Source organism: Ranitomeya variabilis, chromosome 6 (genome assembly GCF_051348905.1).
Source record: "Ranitomeya variabilis isolate aRanVar5 chromosome 6, aRanVar5.hap1, whole genome shotgun sequence".
In the NCBI taxonomy this organism is placed as follows: Eukaryota; Metazoa; Chordata; class Amphibia; order Anura; family Dendrobatidae; genus Ranitomeya; species Ranitomeya variabilis.
In genome coordinates this window covers 542421802-542441819 of record NC_135237.1, presented here as the reverse complement: position 1 = coordinate 542441819, position 20018 = coordinate 542421802, and the positions used below count along the sequence as shown (strand labels likewise).

At 48.9% G+C, this 20018-nt stretch overlaps 1 protein-coding gene across 2 annotated transcripts; it reads right to left on the bottom strand.

Annotated features, from left to right (window-relative positions):
• Nucleotides 1–1573: 1573 nt before the first annotated feature.
• On the bottom strand, nucleotides 1574–19737 carry LOC143781581 (uncharacterized). Of its 2 annotated transcripts, XM_077268237.1 has the most exons (9): nucleotides 19598–19737; nucleotides 19138–19169; nucleotides 15451–15630; nucleotides 4658–4756; nucleotides 4056–4103; nucleotides 3931–3969; nucleotides 3264–3296; nucleotides 2826–2874; nucleotides 1574–1625 (listed from the first exon to the last, which is right to left on the bottom strand). In XM_077268237.1, exons 1-8 carry the CDS (start codon nucleotides 19625–19627, stop codon nucleotides 2829–2831), a joined length of 507 nt encoding a protein of 168 aa, XP_077124352.1. In that variant the 5' UTR covers nucleotides 19628–19737; the 3' UTR covers nucleotides 1574–1625; nucleotides 2826–2828. The 2 variants fall into 2 exon arrangements, with proteins under 2 accessions (XP_077124352.1, XP_077124353.1); XM_077268238.1 differs by lacking the exon at nucleotides 15451–15630.
• Nucleotides 19738–20018: the final 281 nt, after the last annotated feature.

Below are 20018 nucleotides of genomic sequence, written 5' to 3'. Positions count from 1 at the left end.
CCTGAGAAACTAACTACCCCTAAAGAGAGAAAGCAAAGACCTCACTTGCCTCAGAGAAAATACCCCAAAGATATAGAAAGCCCCCCACAAATAATAACGGTGAGTTAAGGGGAAAATACAAACGTAGAAATGAAACAGATTTAGCAAATGAGGCCCGCTAATCACTAGATAGCAGAAGATAGATAGGAAACTGTGCGGTCAGTAAAAAACCCTATTCAAAATATCCACGCTGAGAGTTCAAGAACCCCCGCACCAACTAACGGTGTGAGGGGAGAAACTCAGCTCTCTAGAGCTACCAGCAAGCGAGGAAATCACATATTAGCAAGCTGGACAGAACTCATCATAAACAAGAAACAAATTAAACACAGATGAGCAAAAAATTGAACAAACAGAAACTTAGCTTCTCTTGGAGAGACTGGTAACGAATGTAGTCAGGGGAAATCAGAATAGCACTGAATACATTGACAGCAGGCAACAACTGAAAGTCCAGGTGAGCTAAATAGGGAACCAACTAGCAGATGACGAGACAGCTGATCCCAGCCACAGACCCGCAGAATGATAAAAAGAGCCACCAGAGGGAGCCCAAAGACAGCACTCACTCAGTACCACTTGTGACCACAAGAGGGAGCCCAAGAACAGAGTTCACAACATTTACCCCCACATATGGGGTATCCGGGCACTCAGGACAAATTGTACAACAACTTTTGGGGTCCATTTTCTCCTGTTATCCTTGGTAAAATAAAACAAATTGGAGCTGAATTAATTTTTTTGTGAAAAAAAATTAAATGTTCATTTTTTTTTTTAAACATTCCAAAAATTCCTGTGAAACACCTGAAGCGTTAATAAACTTCTTGAAGGTGGTTTTGAGCATCTTGAGGGGTGCAGTTTTTAGAATGGTGTCACACTTGTGTATTTTCTATTATATACACCCCTTAAAATCACTTCAAATGTGACGTGGTCCCTAAAAAAAATGGTGTTGTAAAAATGAGGAATTGCTGGTCAACCTTTAACCCTTATAACTCCCTAACAAAAAAAATTTTGTTTCCAAAATTGTGCTGATGTAAAGTAGACATGTGGGAAATGTTACTTATTAAGTATTTTGTGTGACATATCTCTGTGATTTAAGGGCATAAAAATTCAAAGTTGGAAAATTGTGAAATTTTCAAAATTTTTGCCAAATTTCCAGTTTTTTTCACAAATAAACGCAGGTAATATCAAAGAAATTTTACCACTATCTTGAAGTACAATATGTCTCGAGAAAACAATGTCAGAATCACTGGGATCCGTTGAAGTGTTCCAGAGTTATAACCTCATAAAGGGACAGTGGTCAGAAATGTAAAAATTGGCCCGGTCATTAACGTGCAAACCACCCTTGGGGGTAAAGCGGTTAAAAACATGTACGAGGTACAGGAGGGCGAAGACAAAGACGTGGTCAGACGGTCCGAGGTCGGGGCAGGCAGCACAGCATCAGAATGCGTAGCCGAGGTCAGGAGTGGAGAGATCAGATAGGATGTTATACGAGCCGGGTCAATAACGGGAGAAACCAAAACAAACAGGTCACTAGCAGGCAAACTGACTAGGAACCAACCGGAATATTAACTTTATTTTCGCTTGCAGACACGGCCCTGAAAGAGAGAAGAAGATTTGTTACACAGTGTCATCTAACCTGCCTGGATTAACCACCTGAAAAATGTACTGTACAGAGACGTATCCATCATCAATCAAGAAGTAGGGGCAGCTCAAGCGAGAAAAAGTGGAGATGAGCAAAGGATGGCTAGTAACTGATACGCCCACTAGTGACTGATACGCCCACCAGTGACTGATACACCTACCAGTGACTGATACGCCCGCCAGTAACTGATACACCCACCAGTGACTGACACGCCTACCAGTGACTTAAACGCCCACTAGTGACTGATATGCCCCCAGTGACTGATACACCCCCCAGTGACTGATACGCCCCCCAGTGACTGATACGCCCACCAGTGACTGATACGCCCACCAGTGACTGATACGCCCACCAGTGACTGATATTCCTACCAGAGACTGATACTCCCACGAGTGACTGATATGCCCCCAGTGACTGATACGCCCGCCAGTGACTGATACGCCCCCCAGTGACTGATACGCCCACCAGTGACTGATACGCCCACCAGTGACTGATACGCCCACCAGTGACTGATATTCCTACCAGAGACTGATACTCCCACGAGTGACTGATATGCCCCCAGTGACTGATACGCCCGCCAGTGACTGATATTCCTACCAGTGACTGATACGCCCACTAGTGACTGATATGCCCACGAGTGACTGAAATTCCTACCAGAGACTGATACTCCCACGAGTGACTGATACGCCCCCAGTGACTGATACGCCCACCAGTGACTGATATGCCCCCAGTGACTGATACGCCCACCAGTGACTGATATGCCCCCAGTGACTGATACGCCCACCAGTGACTGATACTCTCACGAGTGACTGATACGCCCACCAGTGACTGATACTCTCACGAGTGACTGATACGCCCACCAGTGACTGATACGCCCACCAGTGACTGATACGCCCCCCAGTGACTGATACGCCCACCAGTGACTGATACGCCCACCAGTGACTGATACGCCCCCCAGTGACTGATATTCCTACCAGTGACTGATACGCCCACCAGTGACTGATACTGAAAGTCCCAGCACTCTATGATCAGTGGGTTCTGATCCTGAGGATGAAAGTGAGCAAATATCAAGCAGCACATTGTATAGTTTATACTCTGTACAGGGATGAATGTAAGGAGTAGAGCGCCCCCTTGTGCCAGAGTCTTGTATACTTACATTTTACTTCCGGGTAGGGCGGCAGCAGCAGCAGAAGGTGGACAGGAAGCTAAAAAGAAAGAAACGGGATTTAGCTGAGAACAGAAACGTCTCCTAATGACACAATGACCTATGGAAATAATCACTTAATTTTCCCCATTGCAGCCACCACATCTGACTTTGGGGTGAATATGAGGGTGACCCCAACTTCTAAGCTCCTCCCATTATTGGGGGCAGTGATTCTACATTTCCCAGCATTACCAGTGTTAAAAACCAGGTGAGGCTGAGCCGCCCTCCACATGGCCAGTATTACGGAACGTATCCCTTAACCAAATACATACACCCCTCACCACAACCATTTCTGGAAAAAGAGGGTCCTGACCCCCCCACTAAGACTGTACAGGGGACAATATATAAGAGCAGAATGGCCTCACTCGTCAGGGTCGGCCGTGTATTTACCTTGATGGTGGCGGTGGTGTTTCTTCTCTGGAGCTGGAGGGAAATAGAAGCCATTAGCTACAAAGAAATTCTCTATTTACTGAAGAAATACAAAACAATGTTGGGAATATCCAGATTATTATCACTAAAGTCCGAGCGTAAAGCTCCTGTGTCCCCATGTAAACTCCATCCCAGGGCCCTATAGTTATGTGTGAAGTCGGGAGAGAAGGATCCGGCCTGTTGGATTCCCAGAGGAGTCTGGCAGAGGCTCTGTCATAGAGAACACAGGGGTGCTGGGCCGATCTGAGCGTCCTGTGTATGGGGGAGTCGGGAGAGATCGCTGTCAGCCTAATAATGGTTTGGGGGCTTAATGTGTGCGGGGCCTTTACTCGGAGCTATCATGTGACTATGTACTTACAGCTGTTCGGTTTCTTTCCTTCCTCAGCTGATCACTAGGATCAGGGTATGAAGGATGGGAAGGAGAAGCAGCTCCAATCTCTGCAGCACGATATGTATAGACCCCACCGCCCCCCATACAGCTGGTTACCGTCCTGTGTCCCCCCCAAGCTCTAACACTGTGACAACTCTGCCTACTCCCTGTGATTTACAAGAGGTGATAAAGACTCCTGGAGATGAGCAGACCCCATAGAAAGACATATCTGTAGTAATAAGATCTTCTATCACTCACATGTTGTTCGCCAGCCAGATGTACCAGGCTTTATCAGCTCTAAAAAATCCAGAGAGAGAAAAACAAAGACAATGAGATGTGATGTCCCCAATTATGACTGGCAGCCATTCTCTGCGGACACTTACTCATACTTGGCGGCTTCTTTTGCTTTCTTTACTTTCTCCGCGTCCTCACTGAAACACAGAATAGAAAACATCCCATTAGATTAGAATGGTGGGAGCAAAGATTTATAGCCCCATGACCTCCATAATAATCCGCCACATAGTGGTCTCCAGTTTTATCCATTATAAGTGGAGGATCATCCTGTAGGGACCCCATATAACGTCAGTGTTATCACCCAAAAAAATCACTGTCTGTCCCTAATAATAATAATCCTCTTCCTACTGTATCTGTCGACATCCCTAAAGGATCCTCAGAGGAAGATGAGGAGACGCGATCTCTGTCTCCTCATATCTGGAATATGGAGTCTCTGCTGCTGTCACATTAGATCGCTGGAGTCTCTTCCTGCACCCCGTGACCATGTCAGATAATGGGGGCTCCTAATTCATGTCCACAACCATTCTCAGTGTCCATGTACAGTATTATCTGCTGAACACATGAAGCCCCCCAGTGTGGGTGTCTCTCTACAGCTGGTGAGATGTGGAGAAAGACGTCCTGTCCCTCGACCTGTAGAGAGCAGACGTGTCTGATGTTATGTCTGTAATCAGCTCCTTCTACCTCTACTTACATCACCACAGTGGTCTCCTCTGCTTTCTCCTCCTCCTTCTGTTCTTCCTTTACTTCTCCTCCTTCCTCCACTCTAATCTCTTCCACTTCTTTTTCATCACTATGAAAGACATAACAGAACATCTCAGACATAAATGTAGAAATATATTGTTCCCTTGTATGTCCTATGTCCAGAGTGGACGACTCCCTTCATTAGTTCTGAAGGATTAGTTCTGAGAATTGTGTCGGCGGTAGATCTATATTCTTCTTTATGCTATAACTAACATGGTATATAGTAGATGTATATGGACACAAATTGCAACAAAGAAGATGACTGACTACAATGTGAAATGGGGGATTGAGCACTCAGATAAGTGTATTCACATGTCAATGATGGGCTTAACAAGTGGGTGTAAAACCAGGTGCGTGACATCCCATATAAATGATCCAGGTAACAGGAAATATAAACCTAGGTGTTAGGTGTCGTGTTCCCGCCGCTGCACAGGGGGAATCTCGAACCATATCTGCTGCGGTCTCCCATTCTACATCAGCCGCAGTGGAGCCTGCTCAGCGGAGATATCGGTCCCAGCATCTCGCTCAGCCTGATACTGTGCAAAGGGTTACTGTTGCCTTTCCAGGCTCTGCTTTTGTAGCCAGCACTGGTCAGCGGCGAGCGGGCTTTTCTGGGACTAAGTCCTGCTTTGCACACACTGAGCATGCCCATGGGACGACATCTCATTGGAGGTCGGGGGTCACACGCTCAGGCCCTGTAGCAGTTCCTATTGGTTCTCCAGGAAGGTCCTGAAGAGCTGCAACTATAAAACATTTGCATGGCCGCACGGCCATGCGCTAGTATCAAATGTGTATGGCTTAGTCCAGTGGATACTATACCACTCTTTATAAATGTGGTGTGAGACTGTAGCGCTGGGACTGTACACTCAGGCAGGCAGTTAGCCGTTGGCTTGCTTGCAAGCACAACCCTAGTTAGGGCTATACTTTTTGTGTACAGCGCGAATCTGTGCAGCGACAGAGATCGCTTTCAGTTCACACGGGGTGAAGCTTAACCCACGGGTAAGCTCAGAGTTTATCCGTCATTACTTTGCAGCAGATATCTCTGCACGGTGGACCCCGGGCTGCGAACGCACCTTGTTGCTTCCTACCTATACTCGGTGCGTTCCGCTAGCCCTAACAGTGTACTAGCGCCAGGGTCTGGCTAAGTAATGGCGGACGAACAGCGATTGCAGGGGTACATCCAGCTGCTGGAGGGCAGGTTGGCGGCTCTCGAGCGTGCAACCTCAGCGGTGGATGTTACCACAACAGCTGTTCAGGCTGCTAGCGTGGCTGCAGCAACTTTAACCACTGCCACCCCTGTTCTGACCTTATCCCACCTCCCGCTGCCAGAGAAATACTCTGGTGACAGTAAGTCCTGTAGGGGTTTCTTGAGCCAGTGCGGTATTCACCTCGAGCTCCTGGCTGCACGTTTTCCCACAGAGCGGGCAAAGGTGGGATTCATTATTTCTCTTCTGTCGGACAGGGTGTTGGAGTGGGCTACGCCGCTGTGGGAGCGCGACGATCATGTGGTGCAGAGTGCTCCTCGGTTTTTGAGCACTCTGAAAAAGGTCTTTTTAGGACCTCAAGTCACCCATGAAACAGCGCTCCAACTGCTGGCATTGACTCAGGCTACGTCCATGGTCAGCCATTTTGCCGTCCACTTCCGGACTTTGGCATCTGAGCTGGAGTGGCCAGATAAAGCCCTCATCCCAGTATTTTGGAGGGGGCTGGCTAACCATGTGAACGACGCTTTGGCCACTAAGAAGATTCCTACCACACTGGAGGAGCTCATAGCTGTATCAACTCACATCGACCTTCGTTTTAACAAGCGAAGGTGGGAGCGAGCCCAGTGTAGGCAGAGGTTTTGGCTGGCTCCCACCTTCGCCAAACCTCAGGAATCTCCGGTCCAGGCGTCCGAGTCACATGAGGCCATGGAGGTGTCACGAGCGGGGTCTAAGTCCCGGACCGCTCGTGCACTTAAGGTCTGTCAGGTTTGCCGGCAGTCAGGACACCTTGCCTCCGGGTGTTCTCAGTGGTCTGGAAAACGTCAGCGTCTAGTGGCGACGTTTTCCTCCAAATTGTCCTTCAAGGGGACAATTACCATAGGCCCATCCACTCTTATGGTAGAGCTTTGCGTGGACTCCGGGGCGGAGGGCAATTTTATGTCATCTGCTTTCGCCCAACGACACGCAATACCCCTGGTGATGCTCGCCAAACCAGTGACCGCTCGAGTGGTAAATGGGTCGACACAACCCTCACAGATTACTCACCAAACCATTCCATTTACCCTTTCCATGTTTACATCTCATCAGGAGATTATTTCCCTATTAGTCATTCCCGAGGGAATTGATGAGGTCCTGTTGGGGATACCATGGCTATGCTACCACTCTCCTCATATAGAGTGGTCCTCTGGGAGAATTCTGGGATGGAGTAAATCCTGTGAGGGTAGATGTCAGAGGGAGTGCGTTCAGGTTGCTACAACTGAGGTACCCACAGATCTCTCCTCTCTCCCCAAGCACTATTGGCCCTATGTGGACGTGTTCTCCAAAAGGGCTGCGGAGACCCTTCCACCTCACTGCCCCTATGACTGTCCTATTGACCTCTTGCCTGGTACTGAGCCTCCCCGGGGTCGAGTCTATGCGTTATCTCTTCCGGAGACGGAGGCAATGTCCCAGTACATCTGAGAGAATCTGGCAAGAGGATTAATTAGGAAGTCAGTGTCACCTGCAGGGGCTGGGTTCTTCTTCGTGCAGAAGAAGAGTGGGGAACTACGTCCATGCATAGACTACAGGGATCTTAACGCCATCACCGTTAAGAATAAGTACCCACTACCCCTGATATCTGAGCTCTCTGATAGGCTACTGGGAGCAAGAGTATTTACTAAATTAGATCTGCGGGGTGCTTACAACCTGATTCGCATCCGTGCGGGGGACAAATGGAAGATGGCATTTAACTCCAGGAATGGGCACTATGAAGATCTGGTGATTCCCTTCGGGCTCTGTAATGCCCCAGCCGTTTTCCAAGACTTTGTGAACGACCTCTTCCGGGATATGCTCACCACCTCGGTCGTAGTCTATCTGGATGATATTCTCATCTACTCTCCAGATATTGACTCCCACTGGAGAGATGTTTGCAAAGTCTTCGACCTCTTACGGGCAAACTCCCTCTACGCCAAGTTGGAGAAGTGTGTGTTTGAGCAGGAGTCCTTGCCTTTCCTTGGCTATGTCATCTCTGCCCAGGGATTGGCTATGGATCCTGCCAAGCTACAGGCTGTGATGGACTGGCAGGAACCCCATTCTCTTAAAGCGGTGCAGCGCTTTATGGGGTTCATTAATTACTATCGCCAGTTCATTCCCCACTTCTCAACTTTGGTAGCTCCCTTTGTTGCCCTCACCAAGAAAGGAGCAAATCCCAAATTGTGGTCGGAGGAGGTATCCAAGGCCTTTCTCTGTATTAAGTCACACTTCGCCAGCACTCCCATTCTACATCACCCCGATGTAGATAAGCTGTTTAAAATGGAGGTGGATGCCTCATCCCTTGGTGCTGGAGCAGTCCTCTTCCAAAAGGATGCTCAAGGTCGGAAGCATCCTTACTTCTTCTTTTCCAAGACCTTTTCACCTGCGGAGAGGAATCATTCCATCGGGGACAGGGAGTTGCTAGCTATGAAGTTGGCTTTCTCAGAGTGGAGACACCTCCTGGAGGGAGCTCGTTTTCCCTTCCAAGTTTTTACTGACCACAAAAATTTGGTCTACTTACAGACAGCCCAGCAGCTAAATTCTCGCCAGGCCAGATGGTCCCTGTTCTACCGGTTCCATTTCACCCTCCATTTTCTCTCCAGGGAGAAGAACATTCGTGCCGACACCCTGTCCTGCTCCGTAGTGTCATCTGAGGAGGAGGAGGAGGAGGAAGAGCCTCGGCTTATTGTCTCTTCGAAGAGCCTGAGAACTGTGGCTCTGGTTTCGATAGAGTCTGTGCCCCCAGGCAAGACTTTCGTTCCATCTAATTTGAGACCAGAGGTTCTCTCTTGGGCTCACTCATCCAGGGTGGGTGGACATTTTGGGACCAAGAGGACATCTGAGCTTTTAACGTACTGGTGGCCGTATATGGCCGTGACATCAGGAACTATATTCGGGCGTGTGACTCCTGCGCCAAGAATCTGTCTCCTCGGCAACGGCCTGCTGGGCTACTTTACCCCCTGCCGGTGGCAGACAGGCCTTGGGAGATGGTCGGGATGGACTTTGTGGTGGGCTTACCCAAGTCTTGCAGCTGCACCGTTATCTTGGTAGTGACCGATCATTTCTTTAAAATGGTGCACTTGGTGCCGCTTCCACGGTTACCTTCTGCACGGGCCTTGTTCATAAAACATATTTTCCGTCTACATGGCATGCCTGACAAAATTGTCAGTGACCGGGGTCCCCAGTTTGTGTAGCGCCCCCACCGCCGCAGGGCTGAGGGGTACCCAGTACCGGGCCTCTGAGTCTCTGCTCTAGGGTTGTCACGGTGGCTAGGCCCGATCCGTGACCCTGCCGAGGGGCGCACAGTCAGTGGTAGATATGATGGATGATGGTAGTGACTGTAGCGGTGCAGTTGTGGGGTGCAGGTCGCGGTAAATAACGAGGACACCAGGTTGCAGTCTCTTTACCTCTTTACTGGAGATCTCTGGGTCCTCAGTCCTGAATACGGTTCACCAGGCTGCGCAAGTCCGGCCGGTCCAATGGCACCTCCAGAGTTCTCTTCACAGGTGGAAATCTGCGCCTTCCCCCTAGCGCTAGGTGTTGTGGTCCTTCCCTGCTGTGCTTACGGAAAGTACCCCACAACTGTTGTGTCTGTTTCTTAAGTTCCCTCACAACTCGATTAGATGATGTTCTGCTAATCCTCCGTCCCTCCCTGATGTTCTGGTTGGGACGGCACCCGTTTGACGGGTAGGCTCGGAGCTCTTCCGGGACCCTAGAGTCGCCCCTCTCCACAAGTTGCCCCCCAAGACTGCATAGGTGATTTAAGTTAGACAGCCCGCCTTAGACTGACTGTCCTGCCGCTGTTTAGAGTATTGCTTGAAGCTGGATATTATAATACTCCCTCGGCGTTCCGGCCACCGGTTATGCGCCTCAGTAGGATGTTGCTTTGGTCTTACAGCACGACTCCTACTGGTATTCTCCTATTGCTATGATCTCGTTTCTCACTCAGCACAATCTATCTCGCTTCTGATCCTTTCTTGGGCACCGCCGCTATCCTGAGCAGGCACGGTCCCGTTACGTTCGTTCAAGTTGCCAAGCCTCTGTCAGGATCCCACCCCTGACAGAGACCCTACTGTATCTTCCCCCCGCAACACCCTCTGCCACAAGGTGTTGCCTGGTTCCAACCCAGTCAGCTTCTGATCTAACTTCCTGCCTGACCCCCAGTTTACCCACTATGGTGGGGAGTGGCCTAATGAATAGCACCCTTAGCTCCCCCCGGAGGCCCGGCTGTGAAATGTATTGGTGTCTGTGATACCTGATCAGATGAACTCCTTCAGTGCCATCAGACGCACCATAGCTCCCCATAAGGGCGGAGCCACAGTACTGCAACGACCAGGACTCTGGGGCGCTGCACTCCCCCCTGGTTAAACACAGTACTCCGGGACTGGGAAGAAAACAACAATACAAGTTAGCAAAAAGACATACAGTTTTGTTGAGTGCAATAACAATAAGTATACTTGAACAGGCTTCCCTTTATGGGAGGTAAGGACACTTGAACGTTACAAACATGGTTAAATATCATAGCAACATGCTATAAATAACTCTTCTTACCCAACTGGGTAATCTACTTAGTGCAAAATTGTTGAACAATAATTTAACATTGCCTTTAAGGACATACACTCTAAATCCACTAAAGACCTTCCTATAATCACATTATAAGGTAATTTAACTTTTTCATTCTCCTTCTTTAAATCTACAGGACCGCCTGTCCCAACGGCACCAGACCTACTGCCTCTCCTTTCTGTTACAGGACCGCCCCGTTCAGCCCGGGCCTACTGCCTTTTCTACTACTATACACAGTATAGATCATAACATTACTTTCAGTTTAAGAGCACTGAGCCATCTCTACATGACTCCTATGAGGACTCAGGGTTTACCTTCTATCCTAACTATCTATCAACATTATCAAAACATTTTCTATTGAACATTAAGCCTTCTCATTATCTTTCTCAATAACATGCACGCTGGACACTTCGTCTACCCCTACGGGCCCACCGCATCCTTCTTCTAGCTTTCTCTTTCTTTCCGGGAACATCATCAGCATTTCTTTACAATTAACTAGTTGGATACATATAACTTTTTCTCGCAAACATTATCATTGCTTTCTCTTTATCAAAACATTATTGCTATCTCTCAATCTTAAAGCAATATTACTCTCTTAAGTGCAACACATGAACATCCCCTTTAAGAGGGGACCAAGTCTCTATGAGGTAGCATATCTTCTCAAGCTACCAGTCCGTACTCAGCAAAGGTTCCAGTGTGGTATCTTCACAAAGAGTCCTTTTTGAAGTAAAACCAGTAGGGAACGCCTTTAATAAGGTGCAAACTATTTACAAGCAGTTTGTATCATGCACTGTTCATGATTCAGCAGTTCTTTTCAACATGGGTGAACAAAAAGCAAAAAGGAAAACAAAAGCAAAAATAAAAGGCAATAGGGATCCCGGGTAAACAAAGGGATCCCTTTAAGAATAACCCTAGTCGGGTTTAAAGCAGCAAAAGCAGGGAAACAAACAGTTAACTATTTACATGTTCAGGTTTCCGAGGTTTAGTTGGACGGCTTCCAGGGCTGAACCTGGCACTTAACCCTTCCTGGCCTGGGAAAAGTGAGGTCCAGGGCTACACCCAGTGCTGGACACACGCCGTTAATCCGTCTTTCATGTATGGTTAAATCATGCGCAGCTATGGAGGTCTGCGCAGCTTGAGTATGGGCATTTGCTGCAGCAGAGGTAGCGGCTGCTGCAAGATCAGTCACTGGAACGGAGTCAGCGGCTGTGGCACTAGCAGTCGCGGGAGTGATGTCAGTCATCAGGGCAGGGTCGTCCTTCATACCTGCTTCAGATGCGGTCCCTCCGGTGCCGGTCGGCTCTGCCTCCGCTGGGGTCTGGAATGCTGGCTGCAGGGCCTCGTGCTGCGACGTGGTCATCTCTGCTCGCAGCATCTCGCTTTCCGGCAGGGCCTTGCTTTCTGGCTTCGGAGCGCTGGAACTTCTTTCTTGCTCCGGACCAGACGAGGCTGCCGACTGATGTCTGGTGAGGCTCCCGATGATGGTCTTCTTCCACCCGGCCTCAGTGCTCAGCTGCGTCTGCGAGAGTTGGTGGATCAGCTCGTCCGCTCCGGTCTGCAGGAGGTCAGCGTCAACTATGGAGGTCTGGCTGCGATGCCTCTCCGGGTAGCTGGGGGAGTCCTCGGCTCCGACCCCACGCTCCGGCTCCGGGCGGCTGGCCATGGCGTCCTCTATGTCGCTGAATTCTTCTTCCTGGTCCTTTTCCCGCTCTCTCCTCCGTGGGCGGTTTCGTTTTCTCTGTCTCCGCCCACCATTGAGAATCAGGAGGCGGATCTCGGCTGCTGACGGACACGTCCTCAAGGGGCCGAAATATTTAGACTGGGCGGCCATTGTCTTTCGCGCTCTTCAGCTTGTTCACGCCCACTTCCATGCCCTTCTTCTTCTCCTGCGCTCTCCTTAGCGCTGTAATGGCGGCGGTTTTGGCGCAAACTTTTGGCGGCAAGTGACAATCCACAGTCTTTGCAATAAAGTACAGTCCAAGCACGATAAATCACAGTTCCAAGGCACACATGACCTGATTCTTCAGGCTTAAGTAGATCCTGTTCGTGACGCCAAGTTTGTAGCGCCCCCACCGCCGCAGGGCCGAGGGGTACCCGGTACCGGGCCTCTGAGTCTCTGCTCTAGGGTTGTCACGGTGGCTAGGCCCGATCCGTGACCCTGCCGAGGGGCGCACAGTCAGTGGTAGATATGATGGATGATGGTAGTGACTGTAGCGGTGCAGTTGTGGGGTGCAGGTCGCGGTAAATAACGAGGACACCAGGTTGCAGTCTCTTTACTGGAGATCTCTGGGTCCTCAGTCCGGAATACGGTTCACCAGGCTGCGCAAGTCCGGCCGGTCCAATGGCACCTCCAGAGTTCTCTTCACAGGTGGAAATCTGCGCCTTCCCCCTAGCGCTAGGTGTTGTGGTCCTTCCCTGCTGTGCTTACGGAAAGTACCCCACAACTGTTGTGTCTGTTTCTTAAGTTCCCTCACAACTCGATTAGATGATGTTCTGCTAATCCTCCGTCCCTCCCTGATGTTCTGGTTGGGACGGCACCCGTTTGACGGGTAGGCTCGGAGCTCTTCCGGGACCCTAGAGTCGCCCCTCTCCACAAGTTGCCCCCCAAGACTGCATAGGTGATTTAAGTTAGACAGCCCGCCTTAGACTGACTGTCCTGCCGCTGTTTAGAGTATTGCTTGAAGCTGGATATTATAATACTCCCTCGGCGTTCCGGCCACCGGTTATGCGCCTCAGTAGGATGTTGCTTTGGTCTTACAGCACGACTCCTACTGGTATTCTCCTATTGCTATGATCTCGTTTCTCACTCAGCACAATCTATCTCGCTTCTGATCCTTTCTTGGGCACCGCCGCTATCCTGAGCAGGCACGGTCCCGTTACATTCGTTCAAGTTGCCAAGCCTCTGTCAGGATCCCACCCCTGACAGAGACCCTACTGTATCTTCCCCCCGCAACACCCTCTGCCACAAGGTGTTGCCTGGTTCCAACCCAGTCAGCTTCTGATCTAACTTCCTGCCTGACCCCCAGTTTACCCACTATGGTGGGGAGTGGCCTAATGAATAGCACCCTTAGCTCCCCCCGGAGGCCCGGCTGTGAAATGTTTTGGTGTCTGTGATACCTGATCAGATGAACTCCTTCAGTGCCATCAGACGCACCATAGCTCCCCATAAGGGCGGAGCCACAGTACTGCAACGACCAGGACTCTGGGGCGCTGCACTTGCGTCTCAGTTTTGGAGAGAGCTCTGTAGTTTACTCAGCATAGAACTGAATCTCTCTTCTGCATATCATCCCGAGATGAATGGGTTGGTAGAGAGGGCCAACCAGACTCTGGTGACATATTTGCGACATTTTGTCTCTGCTAGGCAGGATGACTGGGCATCTCTGCTACCTTGGGCGGAATTTGCTTTGAACAACTCCGTAGCTGACTCCACCGGACAGACTCCATTTCTCCTTAATTATAGCCAGCATCCGCGTGTCCCTGTGCCCATGCCCGTGTCATCCACTGATTCTAGGGAGGCAGACTGGGTGGTGAAGGCACGTGACATTTGGGACCACACACAGGATGCCATCTGGGCCTCCAAGGAGAGAATGAGGTTTCTGCCGATGCACACCGGCGCCCCGCTCTGACCTTTGCTCCTGGCGACTTAGTGTGGCTCTCCGCCCGTAACATCAGGCTCCGAGTTGAGTCCACTAAGTTTGCGCCTCCATACATAGGCCCTTTCAAGGTTCTGGAACAGGTTAACCCTGTAGTCTACCATTTGGCTATTCCTCTGCGCCTATGTATCACCTACACTTTCCATGTATTGCTCTTAAAGCCCGTCTATATGTTCTGGTTTTCCGAGTAATCTGCCGGGACATTGGGTTCGTCCACGGATGAGTACGAGGTGAACTCGATCTTGGGGTGCAAGGTGGTACGTGGCAAAAAATACTATCTGGTGGACTGGAAGGGTCACGGCCCAGAGGACAAAACCTGGGAACCTGTGGAGCACATTCGGGCTCCGCTGCTCTTTGCAGCCTTTGAGCATAGAGAGGCCCAAGGAGGAGGGGGGGTAATGTTAGGTGTCGAGTTCCCGCCGCTGCACAGGGGGAATCTCGAACCATGTCTACTGCAGTCTCCCATTCTACATGAGCCGCAGTGGAGCCTGCTCAGCGGAGACGTTGGTCCCAGCGTCTCGCTCAGCCTGATACTGTACAAAGGGTTACTGCTGCCTTTCCAGGCTCTGCCCTTGTAGCCAGCACTGGTCAGCGGCGAGCAGGCTTTTCTGGGACTAAGTCCTGCTTTGCACACACTGAGCATGGCCACGGGAGGACCTCTCATTGGAGGTCGGGGGTCACATGCGCAGGCCCTGTAGCAGCTCCTATTGGTTCTCCAGGAAGGTCCTGAAGAGCTGCAACTATAAAACGTTTCAAATGTGTATGGCTTAGGCCAGTGGATACTATACCACTCTTTATACATGTGGTGTGGGACTGTAGCGCTGGGACTGTACACTCAGGCAGACAGTTAGCGTCAGTGGGGGCAATTAGCCGTTGGCTTGCTTGCAAGCACAACTCTAGTTAGGGCTATAGTTTTTGTGTACAGCGCGACTCTGTGCGGCAACAGCGATCGCTTTCAGTTCACACGGGGTGAAGCTTAACCCACGTGTGAGCTCAGAGTTTATCCGTCATTACTTTGCAGCAGATATCTCTGCACGGTGGACCCCGGGCTGGAAACGCACCTTGTTGCTTCCTACCTATACTCGGTGCGTTCCGCTAGCCCTAACACTAGGTAAGTGAAGTCACATGTAGATCACAGGGATCAAGTGGGTGTAATCCTATATAGGACATAGGTAATAGTCAGCATAATCTCATAAAGGGAGTCAAAGTGTAATTAAATACATAATGTACTTTATGGATTATAAGACGCACTTTTTCCCAAAACTATTTGGGAGGAAAATGGAGTTAAGTCTTATAATATAAAGATAGCTTACCGGGGGAATGGCTGCAGTAGCGCGGGGTCACAGGAGGCAGAGTCGCTGCTTAAGGAGGCAGTTGTGGCATCAGGAGTAGGGCAATGCTGCAGGCTCTGGTGTGGGAGCTGGGAGTGTCCAGGTGGGGCCCGCTGTGCAGTTCGGTGAAATGTCCGCCCGAAGCCTCTGGCAGCTATTTTCCTGGCAACGCAAGTAAATCAATGTAAAACGGGACTCTGCTCACCGCCGTTGACATGTTATCAGATTCCAGGGCCCGCAGCTTTGCACCGCCTGGAGGTCCCCTCCTCCCAGACCGGGGTCAGCAGCCTTGTACCGCCTAGATGCCCCCTCCTCCCAAACAGGGTCCCGCAGCCTCGCAAGGCCACTGGACGCCCCCTCCCAGACCGGGGCCCGTAGCCTCTCACAACCTGGATGCCCCCTCCTCTCAGACTGGGGACTGCAGCCTTGCACCGCCTGGATGCCCCCTCCTCCCACACTGGGACCCACAGCATCGCCCCACTCCTGCTGCTGCCACTGACCTCCAGCAGCAGGGACCCTTTCTATTAAGACCCCACTCCACTTCCTCCGCCCTCCAAAAAGTTATGGGTAAAACTGTAAAATACAGTACTTGATGTACAGTAGGAGTTCCTCTGTGATGCGCCCACCCAGTGGTGCCTTCGTCAGGGGTTGGACAGCAGCTTAATCGCGAGTCGGGGTGTGTTCGGTGGGCACTTCAGCACTTGGTGAGATCTTTTTCCCCCTTTATGTTCTCCATACTTGGCGTATTTAGTATGGTTTAATGCCTTAAGATGCTGGTGTATGCATACGGGAACATTGCCTCAGGCGGCCATTATGGATTTTCAATAATTGAAATGGCTTTGATAAACTGTATATAGGGGCATGTTATGGGATAACATAAAGGAGAGGATTTTTCTCACCAGTTACTGGACTTCTTAAATGATTTAATGTATAATCTGTACCGAGTGCCACAATTTTTTGGTGTCTTACATATAACACATCTTTTACTGATGTGTGTGTTTTTTAACTTTTTGTATTGTGATAATAAAGTTTTTTGTCATTTTTAAATTAAACTCCTATTATTCTCCAGTGTTTTGTAGGTTAGTTATGGAGTTATACGTAGTGGCCAAGTGATTCACACAGGTCACGCTATGAGTCTGGATATTGTGGTATTAATATGTAATATGCTAACTTATTTATCGTGAAACTGGAGGAGGAATTTTTGTCATCTTGCTCTTTTAAACCTTTTGCATACTTCCGCTACATTGATGATCTGCTAATAATATGGACAGGCTCAAAAGGTGATCTACTCACCTTCCACAATAACTTCAACAAGTTCCACCCAACCATCAGACTCACCCTCAACTTTTCAAAGACCCAAATATATTTTCTGGACATGACCATACACATCAAGGACAACGCCATACAAACATCAATTTACCATAAGCCCACTGGACGTCCGGCTTATCTTAGATGGAACAGCTTTCATCCAAGACACACAAAAAAAAATCCATCATCTACAGTCAGGCTCTGAGGTACATTGTTCAGACAGTAAAGACAGGGAACTACAGCTGCTATCACTGAGGAACACATTCCTACAACAAAGATACCATCCACTGGTAATAGATGAACAGATCCACAGGGCTACAAGGATCCCAAGAAGCAGCCTCCTGGATTACAAACAGAGAGGATAACAACAAAGAACCTCTTGTGGTCACATTCAACCCCCACATGAGCATCCTAAGGAAAATTGGTGCTGATCTCCAACCCATATTCCACAGAGACCACAAATTGAAAGACATATTCCCAGAACTACCACTTCTCTCCTACAAACAGCCCCCTAACTTACGGAATCACCTTGTCAGAAGTGTCCTCTCATCACCATCAGTAACTGGCACATTCCCCTGTAACAATAAAAAATGCTAAACTTGTACTCACATATTACCAACAGATATAGTCCATGTACCAAACACAAATCAGGACTATAAGGTCATGGGGTTCTTTTTCATGTACATCCTCCAACCTGGTGTACATGAAACAATGCAGAAGGTGCCCTGGAGGTATCTATATTGGGGAAACCAGGCAAAAACTACAAACTAGGATGAATCTACACAGAGACACAATCAGGAATGAAATGGACACACCGGTGGGAAAACATTTCTCTGGACCTGGACACAGTATGACAGATTTAAAAGTCTTAATACTAAAAGGTCATTTTAAGGACCACAGGGAAAGAAAAATTAGAGAATTCAAACTAATGAAGATGTTCAATTCTTTGACACTAGGACTCAATTTATGAGTCACTACATGGATACAAGTCACACCTCCACCAGACGGACTCCAGATAACTAAGAACATCATTCCCACTGCCTCTCCATTTGTAAAGGTACCTTCACATTAAGCGACGCTGCAGCGATAGCGACAACGATGCCGATCGCTGCAGCGTCGCTGTTTGGTCGCTGGAGAGCTGTCACACAGACCGCTCTCTACCGACCAACGATGCTGAGGTCCCCGGGTAACCAGGGTAAACATCGGGTTGCTAAGCGCAGGGCCGCGCTTAGTAACCCGATGTTTACCCTGGTTACCAGCGTAAAATGTAAAAAAAACAAACAGTACATACTTACATTCGCGTCCCTCGGCGTCCGCTTCCTGCACTGACTGAGCGCCGGCCCTAACAGCACAGCGGTGACGTCACCGCTGTGCTGTGCTTTCACTTTCACTTTACGGCGCTCAGTCAGTGTGGGAAGCGGACGGCGGGGGATGCGAAGGTGAGTATGTACTGTTTGTTTTTTTTACATTTTACGCTGGTAACCAGGGTAAACATCGGGTTACTAAGCGCGGCCCTGCGCTCAGTAACCCGATGTTTACCCTGGTTACCAGTGTAAAACATCGCTGGAATCGTTGCTTTTGGTGTCACGACGATAAACGCCGGTCTGACGACCAAATAAAGTTCTGAACTTTGTTCAACGACCAGCGACATCACAGCAGGATCCTGATCGCTGCTGCCTGTCAAACTAAACGATATCGCTAGCCAGGACGCTGCAACGTCACGGATCGCTAGCGATATCGTTTAGTGTGAAGGTACCTTAAGAAAATGCTTAATTTGATTTCCTTGGCTTATCTTTAGGAGGCATCACACCTCCCACCCCCCTGAACAAATGTCCTGCTGTAGTATTCTCTAAATGTTATGCTTTTTTCTTATTAATCTATTTGTAATCTTGCCTGAAGAAGGAGCCACAGTGCTCTGAAAGCTGCAAACATAATATTTTCTGGTTTCTGGCCAATAAAGGTATCACTCCTAGAATACTTCTGTCATCATTGGGCAGAAAAGTATTCACATCAATTTTTCTGGCTAACACAGTACCACAATACAATTTGTTATTGTACTACATAATGATCAGAAATGGAAGAAGATGAAAGTTCTGCAGCAGCAATTACCGGACAGGGAGATCTGATCTTATGGAAAATGTCTGACAATGAATGAAAGGGGGAAATGAGAGGCTGGTAAAAAATATAGAAGATAATATAATATATAATATAAAATGTAATTAACCATTGAAAAAAATAATAAAAATGTGAATAATGTGACTATTATTATCATACACAACGCTGGTCTGGATGAATTGGGCCCCTTGTGTGTAGAGAACATGGAGACGACTTGTGTGACATGAAGAAGACGCCATTACTTACCTCGATCTTCTCATGCAGTTCAGGAACAGAATCTGTAAATGGAGAACACAATGTTAGTCTGAAGCTCAGAGGAGAAACAGCTGGGGCCCTATGTAACAGCTGTACCAGGGGCCCAACAACCATGTATAATACTCAGGTCTTCTAACGTGGCATCCCTCAAGCCCTTGGGTCCCACACTCCAGGAGCCATTTATAATATTGGGAGTCTTCATGTATAAGCTCCCTCAGGCTCCAGGGGTGTATTACTAGTGTTCTCTTCTGTGGCCCCTATTCAGATACCGGGGCCCAGCAGTGACTTATAGCCTTGACCCCCTATACCCGGCTTCTCCTGGAGCAGATACTTTGTAGTAAAGCAGCTGGGAGAAGCGGTGATGATAAGCGGCGCCATCATATCATCAGGACCATCTTCAGCCGCTATAACATTGACCCCCAGCAGTGATGTCCCCTCATTTGTTGCTTACATCTCTAAAACTCCTGCAGAATTTAGCCATCTTCACCGAACAAAACTCCAAATAACACAAAATCTCTCTCTCTTAATAACTCTCCTACTCCAACCAACTCCAAACACAACCCTCAGTGAGATTCCGCTCAGCAGCTCCTTATATAGTCCCATGATGTCATAATAGTCACATGATTCTATTCTGTGACATCATACTCACAAATGTGCACAGAGCTGTGGAAAGGCGGTGGGGGCGGAGCTTCATATCAACCAATCAGAGCGCAGCTTTTATTATTCATGGAAACACAGTAGGTGTTGGAAGTTTGAGGGTGTGGCCTCATGTAAATGGGCGGGGCTTATGTCATGTCTCCTAACATTTGCGATGGTCAAAAAAGGAGAATTCTGGGTAATATAATGTGAACATAATGTTTTATTGTGGTAAT